This window comes from Hyla sarda, chromosome 1 (genome assembly GCF_029499605.1).
Source record: "Hyla sarda isolate aHylSar1 chromosome 1, aHylSar1.hap1, whole genome shotgun sequence".
NCBI lineage: Eukaryota > Metazoa > Chordata > Amphibia > Anura > Hylidae > Hyla > Hyla sarda.
The window spans coordinates 407,409,270-407,424,756 of NC_079189.1; the positions used below are offsets into that span (position 1 = coordinate 407,409,270).

The following is a 15,487-nucleotide window of genomic DNA, read 5'->3' on the forward strand; positions in this document are numbered from 1 at the left end:
CAGCTCAGTTGCAGGATCGCCGCCACTCGCATGGGGATCGCTTGTCGCTGATCACCGCCCGCTCTAGGCAAGTGACCTTCGGTGCCCAGCACAGTTCCCCCGCCCTGCCCGGACTACCGTTGGTGGGCAGAGCGAGGGAACCGACCAATCCCCCTTATTTTCCGGGTCACTGGAGACCCCTATGACCCAAAGATTGCCAGTCAGACCCCCCAGGCGTTGGCACCGGAAGCCTGCTGAATGATTTCCGGCGAGCGGCGGGAACCGAAATTCCCCCTTTGGCAAGGAAAGGAAATACACCCTTTCCTTGCCACACTGCCACAATATATATATATATATATATATATATATATATATATATATATATATCTCTCTCTCTCTCTCTCTCTCTCTCTCTCTCTCTCTCTCTCTCTCTCTCTCTCTCTCTCTCTCTCTCTCTCTCTCTCTCTCTCTCTCTCTCTCTCTCTCTCTCTCTCTCTCTCTCTCCCTCTCCCTCTCTCTCTCTCTCTCTCTCTCTCAGAGTTTGTCATTCATAGCGGGCAGCAGCTGCATATCATGCTGTGGGGGTCAGACATATGGATATATGTCTGACCCTCACAGCATCTATATATACAGGTGCCGGCTCACCGCTATGAATGACAAGTAAAGCAGTGCAGGGAGCGGTGGCTCGCGCTGCTGCTGCCAGTAGCTTACTTGCCATTCATAGCGGTGATCCGGCATTTGTATATGTATTCTGTGAGGGTCAGACATATATCCATATGTCTGACCCCCACAACATGATATGCAACCCTCCGCTCCCCCGCCAATAGAGTTTTCATTCATTGGCAGCCAGGGGAGGGAGAAGATGAAGATTAATATGCGCAGCTGGGGGGGGATCAGTATATATATAAATATGCGCAGCGGGGGTCAGTATAGATATATAATAGCGCTGGGGGGGGCAGTACATTTATTCAAGCGCAGCGGCCACTAAGTTTGATATAGCGAAGCAGGGGGAAATATATATAGAAACGCTGGAGGGGCCAGATATATACCCCCCCAGCGATTCTATACATCTTTGCCCACCACAGCTCGGCCCCGGCCATTCAGGGCTTCTGGTGGGGAATTTAAAAATGAAAGTTTACTGTACATTACAGGGGATCGGAACATGCCGCCCACTCCCCTGCTTTATAACTTTTGATCGGATCGGGTCTCAGAAGTGAGACCCGGCGTGATCTATCCCTCAGCCCCTGTACTACTACCCCCAACATGGAACAGACCCTGTTCCATGATGGGGGTTGTAGTACAAGCACTAATGTAGTTAGAATTTGCAGAGACTTTTTTCTGTCGCACAGAATACATTTTGTGTGACAGAAAAAAACCCTGCGACAGAAAGAAAGGGAAATTGGGCGACAGATTAGTAAATCACAAGGAAAAAAAAGACGAGTACACTGAAAAAAAACATAACCGACACTCCAGTCTTTGTAAATGAGGGCCAATGTGTCATTTTACCAATAAGTGCACTACATAAAAACACATCCTCCTAAAATTTGCATAATGTTTTTTTTTTTTCCAATTTTGCCAAACAAATTATTTTTTTGGGCTTCACCATACGTTTTGTGGTAAAATGAATTATGTCATTACAACGTACAATAAGTCCCATAAACAACAAGCCCTATAGATGAAAAGTTGATGAAAAATTGGAAGAGTTATGAATTTTAAAAGACGAGGAGGAAAAAATGAAAACGCAAAAAAAATGAAATATTGCTGCGTCATTAACCCCTTAAGGACTCAGCGTTTTTCCGTTTTTGCATTTTCATTTTTTCCTCATCACTTTCTAAAAATCATAACGCTTTCAATTTTGCACCAAAAAATCCATATGGTGGCTTATTTTTTGCGCCACCAATTCTACTTTGCAGTGACATTAGTCATTTTACCCAAAAAAATCCACGGCGAAATGGAAAAAAAAATCATTGTGCGACAAAATTGAAGAAAAAATTTCATTTTGTAAATTTTGCGGTCTTCCGTTTCTACGTAGTGCATTTTTTGGTCAGAATTACACCTTATCTTTATTCTGTAGGTCTATACGGTTAAAATGATACCCTATTTTGATTTTGTTGCACTTCTGAAAAAAATCATAACTACATGCAGGAAAATTTATGAGTTTAAAATTGTCATCTTCTGACCCCTGTAACTTTTTTATTTTTCCGCATACGGGCTGGTATGAGGGCTCATTTTTTGCGCCGTGTTCTGAAGGTTTTATTGGTACCATTTTTGTGTTGATCAGACTTTTTGATCGCTTTTTTATGATATAAAAAGTGACCGAAAATACGCTATTTTGGACTTTGGAATTTTTTTGCGCGTACGCCATTGACCATGCGGTTTAATTAATGATATAATTTTATAGTTCGGACATTTATGCACGCGACGATACCACACATACCACAGTTTTTTATTTTTTATGGGAAAAAGGGTGATTCAAACTTTTATTAGGGAAGGGGTTAAATGACCTTTGTTCCCTTTTTTTTTTCACTTTTTTTTTTTGCAGTGTTATAGCTCCCATAGGGACCTATAACCCCCATCTGACGCCGCGGAGAGAGGTAAGGAGACCTCCGCCTGCGTTACCCAGCTGATCGGAACATCGCGATTTTATCGCGATGTCCCGATCAGCCCGACTGAGCTGCCGGGAAGCGTTTACTTTCGTTTACAGACAACTTTGATCGCTGCGCCTGAAGGGTTAACAGCGCGCGGCACAGCGATCGGTGCCGCACGCTGTTAGCCCAGGGTCCCGGCTATCGTTAGCTGCCGGGACCGACCCGGTGTGATGCGGGGTCACGGCGTGACCCCGTTTTTCACACCGGGCTCAGGGCTTACAGGTACTCCCTGAGTCCTTAAGAGGTTAAGGGGCTAAAGGGGTATTCCGGCCTTAGACATCTTATCCCCTATCCAAAGGATCGCAGGGGTCCCGCCTTTGGGGGCTCTCTGGAGCCCTCAGCATTCTGTGCCATGCTCTGCTCCTGTGACGTCATGCCACGCCCCCTCCAATTATGTCTATTGGAGGGGGCGTGATGATAGGGAATAAGTTGACAATATCCAGTGTGAGCTGGAAGTTTGCTCCCAGTGCAAACTTGCTTCTTCTCCTCCCCTCAGCTCTCCGAAGTTTTCCAAAGCTAGAGCTGGGGGGAAGGCAGTGCAGGAGGAAAGAGGAGGTTCACGCCTCCATCATCTCCCCTCTCTCTGCTCCGTCTGCCTTTGGAGAACACATGTTTCCATGGGCAGAGCAGGGGGAGAGAGGAGGTACATATGACTCCCTCCTCATCATCCCTTCTCAGCCCCGCCTGCATTCTCTGAATGCAGGTTTCCACGGGCTGCAAGGGGGAGGACAAACTCTAGGGACTGGGGATGATTTCTATAATTGTGCTGTGTATTAGGGTACGTTCACACGGATTTATTTGAATGGTTTCCCCCTGCGTATTTGAAAGGGGGTGGGCTCTTCTCGGCTGTCTGCAGCAGATTTTCCGCAGTGTAATTGCAGACAGAGAAGAGCCCGCCCGCTTTCAAATGCGCAGCGGGAAACCCGCAAATAAATCCACCCGTGTGAATGTACCCTAAAGCATGTTTCCACGGACTGCAAGGGGAAAGCTGAACTTCATGGGCTGGTTTCTTTTTTTTCATGGGGTTTATTAGCCCCATATGGAGGACATAGAAATGCATGGGGTTTGTCCTGGACATGAGCATCACTGTATGAACCCCGTCCATTCCTATGACTAGGCGGGGCTGAGAAGGGGGGATGAGGAGGGAGTCATATGTACCTCCCCTCTCCCCCTGCTCTGCCCATGCAAACCTGCGTTCTCTGAAGGCAGGCAGAGCAGAGGAAGGGGAGATGAGGGAAGCATGTAGCTAGCTTCGGTGAGCTGAGGGGAGGAGCAGAAGCAACTTTGCACGGGGGGCAAGTTTGCACCTCACACCGGAATACCCCTTTAGGGCCCGTTCACATGTGCATATTTTCTGCTGCAGATCTGCAACAGATTTGCTGTAGCTGATTTTTGTACCTATTTAAGTCAATGTGTAGCAAATTCTGCAGCAGATCTGCAGCAAAATTACACACATGTAGGGTGCACAGGATTTGATGCACAGGATTTTCTGCTGCAGATTTCAATGTAAACTAAATGAGTGAGCACAGCTTCTAATCTGCAGTTACCAATCCTGTGCATCAAATCTGTGCAGGATCCTGTATGTGTGAACGTACCCTTAAGCATCCTATAAATAAAGCAGCATATTGCTATTGAGAGTAGTTTGTTTAGAATGTAAAATTTACACACATGGTGGGAGATTTATTATTGACTTCCTGACATTTTATTGGCTGAAATTTGGCGCAAAATTTTAAAATAGACCACTTTGGCAAAAGTGACTGTGAAATGCAGTGCTTAATTCTTGACTATGCAGTTGACAAGACCCCATAATGCGCAAACGTTAAAAAAACACAAATTCATACCACTTCTGCCTTGTCTTAGAAAAGTGACATCCTGCAGCAAGTTCTCGGGTGATTTTTCATTTGTGCAAAATTTATCAAAGTCTATGCGCCTATTTAATAAATTTGGCACACATAAGCCAAAAACAGCAACAACAAAAAAAAAGTATCTGAAGTGGTTGCACACAGTCACATAGGGGAGACTTATCAAAACCTGTCCAGAGGAAAAGTTGCCCATAGCAACCAATCAGATCGCTTCTTTCATTTTAAACAAGGCCACTGCAAAATGAAAGAAGCGATCTGACTGGTTGCTATGGACAACTTTTCCTCTGGACAGGTTTTAATAAGTCTCCTCCATATTGATAAATCTCCCAACATGAGGGGAATTTGTCAAACCTGTCAAACCAAAACAGTGGAGCAGTTGCCCGTAGCAACTAATTACATTGTAGCTTTTACTTTTCAGAGGCCCTTTTAAAAATGAAACATAGAATCTGATTGGTTGCTATTGGCAACTTCTCCACTGTTCCTCTGTGAAAATACTGGAAATTTATACATCATGAAATGGTGAAAGAACATTTAATATTCTAACAGAAGTGTTTTTTTCCCCCTCTGGCCACAGTGCAAACAATGTAAAGTTTAAAATTCTAGATTTACATTTAATTTGCTTTACAATGTGGAAAATAATGTAGAAGAAGCCAATTGAAATTGAAGGACCATGAAAAAAAAGTTTAAAATCTTGGTACAAGTACAATTAAAGCAGTCACAACTGACGTATGGTTTAGTTATTTGTCCGCTTCTCTTAAAGAAAGTCTTTGTTTAAGAACAGCAGCAGCATTGTTGTAACACATTTTATATTACTGGTATTTCAGACACATACATTCAGAGATTTTCCAGTAAGATCAATGACATTTTGCCTACTCTTAGTAAAGCAAGATAGAAATGTAAAATTATTGGCAAAATGTTGATTAAATACAATGATCATTTGAAGAGCAAAAGTTTACAACATATCCTGGCCAAAAGCCTTGGAACTTTGACAACAGACAACAGGCATCAAGAAGGTTTCTCTTTAAATCATTACTGTCATTTAAATGAACTTTGGACATGTTGCACAGACTTGTATATTGTTAAAGGGGTTATCCAGCGGGAGGGACTTTTGGCCATTGCACAGTATATATATAAAAACAAAAACCTTTACTTACCTTGAGCATTCTCGCGATGCCTATGGTATCCTGCTCTGGTCCCTGGCTACAATGCTCTTCATGTCTGAAATCGTGCCCCTGGGCCCGGAGTGATTTCAGGGCCCAGAGTGTCGGGCCCCAGCCAGTGATTAGCTTGGGAGCGGTATGACTCTCTGGGCCTGATATCACTCCAGGCCGGGCAGCACAATTTCTGACATGAAGAGGATCGTGGCCGGGGACTGGTGCAGGACCGTGGGAATGCTGGAAGCAAGTAAAGATTTTTTTTTTTATATAATGTGCCATAGTCAAAGGTCCCTCCTGCTGATTCACTCCTTTCAATATCAGAAAACTGTTTTTGAATAAAACTATCATCCTCAAGGCATTTAACCTTCTAATATAGTGTTTTCACAAATTGTCCTGGCTTTAGCATGTTTTTCCTGGATTTACCCTGAAGGAAGTTGTGTAGTCCTTTTATTTTAAGTGTATTGTCTCCAGCTCCCTGGCTCCTCCATTTTCCCAGAGACAAAGCATCATTTTCTACTGGCTTTATCTTGTCTTTGAGCTCTAGCCACATCCCCTGAATGATATCCTTTTGGAAAGCCCCTACAACCTATTTATTGGAACATTAAGGGGAGAATGAGATGTGCATGCTGCCTTATGCTGACAAATCCAACAGGCTGAGGAGCAGACAGGCAATGAACACATCAGGTTTATTGTTTGCTCTGCTGTGTTACTGCTGAACCAAAAAGCACATTGATTATCTGACATAGAAAGAGACAAATATCAAATAGATGTTTGGTCTTTTAGAACTGGGACAGAGAGGTTAGCAATGCAATATGCTTCTGCAGCATTAAATTTTTTTTACCTGATGTAGGAATACCACTTTAAGATCAGTTAGGGTCTCAATGTTGAGACCCCCTCTGATTGTTAGTTATAGTCAGAGGAAGCCCAGTGCAGTTGTATTCGGACAAACTGGGTGCTCACGCTGACTTCACCCAGCTATAGGTGAACGATAAGAGGGAGTCTCAGCACTGAGTCCCTGAACTATCTTAACTTTTGACATGTCTGTGTGACATGTCAAAAGTTAATTTAAATGACGGCAATGCTTTAAAAAGTTGAATGATGTTAACGTGAGAAAAAAAAAATTATGCTTAAAGGGGTATTCCAGGTATATCAACTGGCTCCGGAAAGTTAAACAGATTTGTAAATTATGGAAACCTACAGCTTATGCCTCTAGGACCTCACCAATGGTGCATAATGGTGTGGGCAAAGATAGATATAACAGCGTTTGCTCAGAAATAGTTTTTTAATTCAGAATTTAAAATATATATAAATAAGTAAAACAGTAACAAAATATCACATTACACTGGCACTATCTGATGAAAATCTCACTGGGCCCTAGTGAGATATCCAAAATATAAAAAAGATATGTGAATAAATTAATATTCTAATAAGTCCATAAATCTGCAGTGGTGAGAGATACTCTGTATCATCCATTCATTAACTTTTTTTTTTTTTTTTATGGACTTTGTTACAATTATTTTGCCATAAACCCAAAAATCTATCCACACCTTTTGCGGATTTATTTTATTTTTGTTTTTTATCTGCAGATTTATGGACTTATTAGAATATTAATTTATTCACATATCTTTTTTATATTTTGGATATCTCACTAGGGCCCAGTGAGATTTTCATCAGATAGTGCCAGTGTAATGTGATATTTTGTTACTGTTTTACTTATTTATATATATTTTAAATTCTGAATTAAAAAACTATTTCTGAGCAAACGCTGTTATATCTATCTTTGCCCACACCATTATGCACCATTGGTGAGGTCCTAGAGGCATAAGCTATAGGTTTCCATTATTTTTCATTATTGTTGCCGGTGGGGTCCGGCTTTAGCTTTAACTGCCTCGGTCCTTCTGTTGTGAGCTGCACCTTGTTTTTAAGATTTGTAAATTACTTCTATTAAAAAATCTTAATCCTTCCAATAGTTATTAGCTTCTGAAGTTGAGATGCTGTTTTCTGTCTAACTGCTTTCTGATGACTCACATCCCAGGAGCTGTGCAGCTCCTATGGGGATATTTTCCCATCATGCACAGCTCCCGGGACGTGACATCATCATTGAGCAGTTAGACAGAAAACTTCAGAAGCTAATAACTATTGGAAGGATTAAGATTTTTTAATAGAAGTAATTTACAAATCTGTTTAACTTTCTGGAGCCAGTTGATATATATAAAAAAGTTTTTGCCTGGAATACCCCTTTAACTAGTCAGTTGGATAAGTGATATTTTTTATTTATAATTGTTGTGCATTTCAACTGACTATGGTGATTACTAAACCAGTATAAATCGTATCAATAATTGTTGTGCACAAATAAGCCTTTACTTCTCCTTTGTGTTCTGTTCCTAACCAATATAAGCCTCTTGTATCTGGACCTATAACTACGGTAATCTGTAATGCAGATGCCAATATAGCCTGGACAATGGGCATTTCTAGAGATGAGCGAACTTACAGTAAATTCGATTCGTCACGAACTTCTCGGCTCGGCGGTTGCTGACTTTTCCTGCATAAATTAGTTCAGCTTTCCGGTGCTCCCGTGGGCTGAAAAAGGTGGATACAGTCCTAGGAGACTCTTTCCTAGGACTGTATCCACCTTTTCCTGCCCACCGGAGCACCGGAAAGCTGACCTAATTTATGCAGGAAAAGTCATCAACTGCCGAGCTGAGAAGTTCGTGACGAATCGAATTTACTGTAAATTCGCTCATCTCTAGACATTTCATTACATTTTTTTTACTATTTATTCTACTATATATACCGTACATTTTTTTTCTTTGTTTTACTGCCCAAACATAAGATGTTAGCAGCCATATTATATCAATCTTGTTTGTTGTTTTATTATTTTGCAGTTTAGACTTGTGATACTATCTTTCATGATATGTAGAATAAAACTTATGTTTTTCAGACTCCTCAGTCTGTGGAGGATTGCTTACAGAGTACATTATCATCCCTTTATCCTCCATTTGAGGTGACGGCACCAACACTGCTGACCCAAGTGTTTTCTGTGCTAGAGAGGACATATCGTGAGGACCCTCTGAGATATACTTTGGAATTTCTCATACCAGCCAAGAGAATCCTGCAGAATGTGCAACACCAGGCCTGCGTAAGTGTGTTTTGGCTATATATGTGTGTGTGTAATTTGTTTTAATTTTAATTTTATTTAAATAGCGATGAGATTGTTTTATTATATCTTGCTGTTTCACTTTTTGGCTCACACATGAGCTCATTCAATCAGCTTATTTTCTTACAGAAATACTTACCATACATTGACCCCAAGATTAATATATAAATCAACCTCATTCTCAGAAAACCACTCAGTTGATAAAAGGAGTAAGAAACAATAAGCCAATCATTACTCACAAAGACCTCACATACAGATTATGGACATAAACTTGACTGCTCATGGAGAAATTACAGAATTAATATTTTTGAACACAGCAACTCATGTGTTGGTGCAGTTAAATAGAGGCTTCTTTCACCATCCCTTGAACTGGTGCCTTTACCAATGCTATGCCTCATGTATTGTAAAAAGCACTGTAACGTACCGGTCAGTTGACAGGAGGTGGATCTACCGAACCAGAGGGGCAATGACGTGGGCCGAACCAGGGGACTACTGGTCTTCACCAGGGCCCGCCGCAAAGCGGGATGGTCTTGCTGCGGCAGGTAGCCCCCAGGTCGTTCCACCCGATAGCGACTCGACCCTTCTGGTAGCTGAGAATGGCGTGGTACAGTAGGAGCAGGCAGAAGCGTAGTCAGACGTAGCAGAGGTCAGGGCAGGCGGCACAGGTTCACAGGCGACAGTCAGGCAACAAGTCAGGGCAGACAGTACGGGTTCACTAGCGGTAGTCACGGGCAACGGGTCGGCAACAGGCAAGGGCAACACAGAACAATGGGAATGCTTTCACTAGGCACAAGGCACTAAAGATCCGGCGAGGGCAGGAAGGGGCAGGAGACATTTATATGGGCAGTGAGGACCAGGCACGAATCAATTGTGCGCTGGCCCTTTAAATTTCATGAAGCCGGCGTGCATGCGCCCTAAGGAGCGGGGCCGCGCGAGCCGGGAGACTGAGGCAGCGCAGGAGGACGGGGCTGCAGGTGAGAGTATGCGGCGTGTTTGCGGGAATCAGCCGCCACGCTAACCGCATCCCTGCCGGCGGAATCCCTGCGCTCTCGGTCTCGTGTCTGACCGGGACGCGCCGGGACACAACAGACGGAGGCAGGGAGAGCGAGCGCTCCAGTACAGAGGAGGGAACCGGAGTGCTCACTGTTACAGTACCCCCCCCTTTGGTCTCCCCCCTCCTTTTGGTACCAAGGAAACTGAGGATGAGGCTGCGGTCTAAGATGTTTTCCTCAGGCTCCCAAGATCTCTACTCAGGACTGCAGCCCTCCCATTCGACCAGAAAAAATCTTCTCCCCCGAATGAACTTAGATGCCAAAATCTCCTTGACAGAGAATACATCCGTAGTGCCGGTCACAGGGGTAGGAGTAGGAACCTTGGGGGAGAAGCGATTAAAGATGGCAGGTTATAAGAGGGAGACATGGAAGGAGTTGGGGATCCTGAGGGAGGAAGGAAGATGGAGTTGGTAGGATACTGGATTGATTCGCTTCTTGATTTTATAGGGTCCCAAGAAGCGGGGACCCAATTTGTAGCTTGGAACCCTGAATCGGATATATTTGGAGGAGAGCCAAACTTTGTCATCAGGAAAAAACTCCGGAGGGGCTCTGCGTCTCTTGTCTGCCTGGGACTTCATACGGGCAGAGGCTTTGAGGAGGGCAGTGGGGGTCTCTCGCCAGATGGAAGCGGACAAGGTCATCAACAGCCGGTACGGGAGAAGAGGAGGACAGCGGTAGAGGTGGAAGAGGGTGGCGACCAAAAGTACAAAAAATGGAGACTTGTTAGAGGCAGAGGAATGTTTGTAATTATTAGAAAATTCTGCCCAGGGAAGCAGATCAGACCAGTCACTGTGACGTGAGGACACGAAGTGGCGTAGATAGGCTCCCAAAATTTGATTCACCCGTTCCACCTTGCCATTGGACTGAGGATGATGGGAAGATGAGAAGTCCAACTTGACCCCGAGCTGACCACAAAGAGCCCTCCAAAATTTGGAGACAAATTGTACCCCATGGTCAGAGACAATGTGCTTGGGAAGACCGTGGAGGCGAAAAATATGCTGGAAAAACTGTTTGGCTAACACTGGTGCAGATAGAAGACCAGGCAGAGGTATGAAGTGGGCCATCTTCGAGAAGCGATCAACTACAACCCAAATGACTGTCATTCCATGGGAGGAGGGGAGATCGGTAACAAAGTCCACGGCGATGTGGGACCACGGGACCTCAGGAATAGGGAGGGGCAAGAGGAGACCAGCAGGCTTCTGGCGAGGCGACTTGTCCCGAGCACAAATCATGCAAGCTTGGACGTAATCCGAGACATCTCTCTCCATAGTAGACCACCAGTATCTTTGGGAGATGAGCTGAAGAGTCTTCTGTACTCCAGGATGACCTGCGAATAAAGAGGCATGGCCCCACTTGAGGACTCGTAGACGCTGACGTGGAGGAACATAAGACTTGCCTGGGGGAAGAGAGTGCAGTTCCACTGGAGCAGCTGCAATTAGGCGCTCAGGCGGAATTATATGCTGAGGAGTTAACTCGTCGCCCAGCACGTCGGAAGAGCGGGAAAGAGCATCAGCCCTGATATTCTTGCTCGCAGGACGAAAATGAATCACAAAATTAAAGCGAGCAAAGAACAAGGACCTGCGAGCCTGACGTGGATTCAGCCTTTGTGCAGATTGGAGATAGGCAAGGTTCTTGTGGTCCGTGAAAATACTCACAGGGAGGATGAGAAGAAGATGCCCTCGAGAAGGTGCCTCCACTCCTTGAGTGCCAATTTTATGACCAACAGTTCCCTATCACCAATAGAATAATTTCTCTCAGCGGGAGTGAAGGTCTTCGAGTAGAATCCGCAAGAGAGTGTCTTGCCCCTGGGTGACTTCTGGGTAAGTATGGCTCCAGCTCCCACGGAGGAGGCATCCACTTCCAGGGAAAATGGCTTAGTGGGGTCAGGTCTTGAGAGTACTGGTGTGGAGGCAAGAGGCTTTCAATGACTGGAAGGCCTCTTCAGCTTTAGAAGGCCAAGCCCCTTTTTGGTCAGAGCTACAATGGGTGAGACCAGAGTGGAATAATGAGGAATGAATTGCCTATAATAATTGGCGAAACCCAAAAATCTTTGAATGGCACGGAGTCCAGAGGGGCGTGGCCAGTCCAGTACCGCTGAGAGCTTGGCTGGGTCCATCTGTTGACCCTGGGCTGAAATGATGTACCCTAGGAAGGGCAGACTGGACCGCTCGAACAGGCACTTCTCGATCTTAGCATACAGGTGATTTTTCCTAAGGCGTGCAAGAACTTGACGGACATGGACCCGGTGTTGGTCCAGGTTGGAGGAGAAGATGAGGATGTTGTCAAGGTATACGACCACGCAAGTGTAAAGCAAGTCTCTGAAAATGTCGTTGACAAATTCTTGAAATACCGCAGGTGCGTTGCACAGCCCGAATGGCATCACCAGATATTCAAAATGTCCATCCCGTGTGTTGAAAGCGGTCTTCCACTCGTCACCCTCTCGGATTCGGATCAGATTGTAAGCTCCTCGCAGATCCAACTTGGTGAATATCCTAGCCCCACGGAGACGGTCAAATAGCTCTGAGATCAAGGGGAGAGGGTAACGATTCTTGACGATTAGACCCCTATAATCTATGCCGTCCTTCTTGGTAACAAAGAAAAAAACGGCCCCAGCGGGGGAGGAAACGGAAAGCTGCACTGATACCATGAGACGTGGAGAGGAAGAATCCACACCTAGCAACGCCTCTCCCATGTTTACTAGGTGCGAGCGTTTCCCGAACGCGGTGGACGGAGAGGACAGTCTCTGAGGAAGTGCCCGGTTCTGGCACAGTACAGACACAGGTTCTCGTCTCTGTGATGGCTCCGTTCCTGCGGGGTCAGGCAAGACCGGTCCACTTACATGGCTTCCACGGCGGGAGGCCCAGAGACGGGTTGCGGTGGACGCTGAAAAAACGGGAGCCAGACGAGGATAGCGTCTAGGACGAGCTCCACATTCTCCTGAAGGAGTTCCTCTTGCCTCTCGGCGAAACGCTTGTCGATCCTAGTGGCCAGTAGAATAAGGTCACTGAGAGTAGATGGTATTTCCCGTGCAGCTAGGACGTCTTTAACTTCACTACTTAATCCCTTCTTGAAAGTGGCACAAAGGGCATCATTGTTCCAATTCAACTCGGAGGCGAGGGTACGGAATTGAATGGCGTATTCACCCACGGTAGAGCCTCCTTGGGTCAGGTTCAGCAAAGCAGATTCTGCGGAGGTAACTCAAAAACAGACCGGAACTCTTGACAGAAGCTCTGGATGGAGGTAATGGCTGGGTCAAAGCGATCCCACAAAGGTGTAACCCAGGCCAGGGCCTTCCCGGAGAGCAGGCTGAGTATGAAAGCCACCTTAGCCCGTTCGGACAGGAACTGGTCGTCGAGTAACTCGAGATGGAGTGAGCACTGCGACAGGAACCCACGGCACTGCTTCGGATCACCGTCATACTTGTCCGGCAAGGACAAACGGATTCTGGCACTGGAGACGACTGCAGGCTGTCGTGGAGCAGCAGGTGCAGGCGGAGGTGACGGCTGTTGCTGGGCAGACAGGAGTTGCTGCATCATGGGGGCCAACTGGGCCAACTGTTGACCTTGCTGGGCAATCTGCTGATTCTGTTTAGCCACTACGGTGGTAAGATCCGCAAGACTAGGAAGAGGCGCCTCAGCGGGATCCATGGCCGGATCTTACTGTAACGTATCGGTCAGGTGACAGGAGGTGGATCCACCGAACCAGAGGTGCGATAACGTGAGCCGAACCAGGGGAACGGAGTCTAAGGGACTACTGGTCTTCACCAAGGCCCGCCGCAAAGCGGGATGGTCTTGCTGCGGCAGGTAGCCCCCAGGTCGTTCCACCCGATAGCGACTCGACCCCTCTGGTAGCTGAGAATGGCGCGGTACAGTAGGAGCAGGCAGAAGCGTAGTCAGACGTAGCAGAGGTCAGGGCAGGCGGCACAGGTTCACAGGCAACAGGTCAAGGCAGACAGTATGGGTTCACTAGCGGTAGTCACGGGCAACGGGTCGGCAACAGGCAAGGGCAACACAGAACAATGGGAACACGTTCACTAGGCACAAAGCACTAAAGATCCGGCGAGGGCAGGAAGGGGCAGGAGACATTTATATGGGCAGAGAGGACCATGCACCAATCAATGCACCAATTTAAATTTCATGAAGCCGGCGCGCGCGCGCCCTAAGGAGCGGGGCCGCGCGCGCCGGGAGACAGAGGCAGCGCAGGAGGACGCGGCTGCAGGTGAGAGTATGCGGGATGCGGCGCGTGTGCGGGAATCAGCCGCCACACTAACCGCATCCCTGCCGGCGGAATCCCCGTGCTCTCGGTCAGCGTGTCTGACAGGGACGCGCCGGGACACAACAGACGGAGGCAGGGACAGCGAGCTCTCCGGTACAGAGGAGGGGACCGGAGCGCTCACTGTTACAAGCACGTTAAAGTATGCAAAGACTAGAATTATAATATCTAATAATTCTGTAAGTCCACATAGCAAGTTGTCTCAAGGTTATACCAATCCAACATAAAAACACAAAAATACCGGTATACAAGTCGCTCTCAAACCAAATCTCAGACAACCATTAAAAGGAATAAAAATAAAAAACACTAAGCAAAGCATTTGTCACAAAGGACTCACATGAAAATTCTGGACATTTCTTAATTGTTTTTTAACTCAAGATTCCATGTGCTGTTGCATTCAAACAATGTTCCCCACCTCCACTACAGCCTTCCATCTCCAAAGTTGGTGCTTTTATCAATTTTACGATCCATTTATTGTAAGATTTAACACACCTTAAACTTCCTTTAAGCCTGGAACTAACATATTTGGTAAGGCTAGGATTCCACTTGTTTTTATTTCCCCGCATTTTTTTCACAGAAAATAACGAGAGAGAAAACGCCAGTGCAATTTTCTGCGTCTGATGTTTTTTCTGGCGTTTTTGCATTTGAGTGGAAATTGCATTTTTGGCCCGTTGGCATTTTTTTTCTAAATTTGTTGGGTACCCAAAAAATAAAATAGAAAAAGATGCAGTAGGGATGGGAAAAAGTGTATTTACCAATTTTTTTTTATAACAAAATTCTAATTCGTGTGTGTTTCACTTTTTTTTCTCTATTCTTTTAAAATTTTTAGTTAGTATTACTACTCCCAGCATGGAACAGACTGTTCCATGATGGGAGTAGTAGTTCCTGTACTAATAGACATATCGCCCCGGTTGTCACTCCTGACACCCGATGCAATTGTCCATAATATAGCAGAGATGCGGAGCGGCTCTATACAGTGCTCGCATCTCTGTTCTGTACTCCGGATGGCCAGTGATGTTAATAGAACATCACTTATTAATATTTTTAATATTTTCCGCCCAGAGTGGGGATTGGCCGGATGGTTGTAGCCAATCATAACTCTCAGAGGGAAATATGAATGAGTGATGTTCTATTCTCAACACTGGCTGGCCGGAGTACTGAGCAGAGATGCGAGATAGGACAATCACAGCGGGTGTCAGGAGTGACACTCACTGTGATCTGTCCTTAACTGCAGGTAGTACTGCAAAGCAGAAAAAAGAATTTAGCGCTTTTTCATTGATTCACAGCGAACATCTGGCTGCAGCATTTTTTCAATGGGCAAAACACAAAAAAAAAAAAAAGGGGAAACTTAGCCTAATGC

The 15,487-nt window shown here is 45.5% G+C and overlaps 1 protein-coding gene across 3 annotated transcripts in view; it reads left to right on the forward strand.

Annotated features, from left to right (window-relative positions):
* The window catches only part of ARHGEF40 (Rho guanine nucleotide exchange factor 40), a 236,045-nt gene that overhangs the window by 36,667 nt on the left and 183,891 nt on the right, over positions 1–15,487 (forward strand). For all 3 annotated transcript variants that reach the window (XM_056528603.1, XM_056528602.1, XM_056528604.1), the window contains exon 2: positions 8,588–8,785. In XM_056528603.1, coding sequence (XP_056384578.1) covers positions 8,588–8,785 — 198 coding nt within the window. The remainder of the gene's footprint in view (positions 1–8,587; positions 8,786–15,487) is intronic.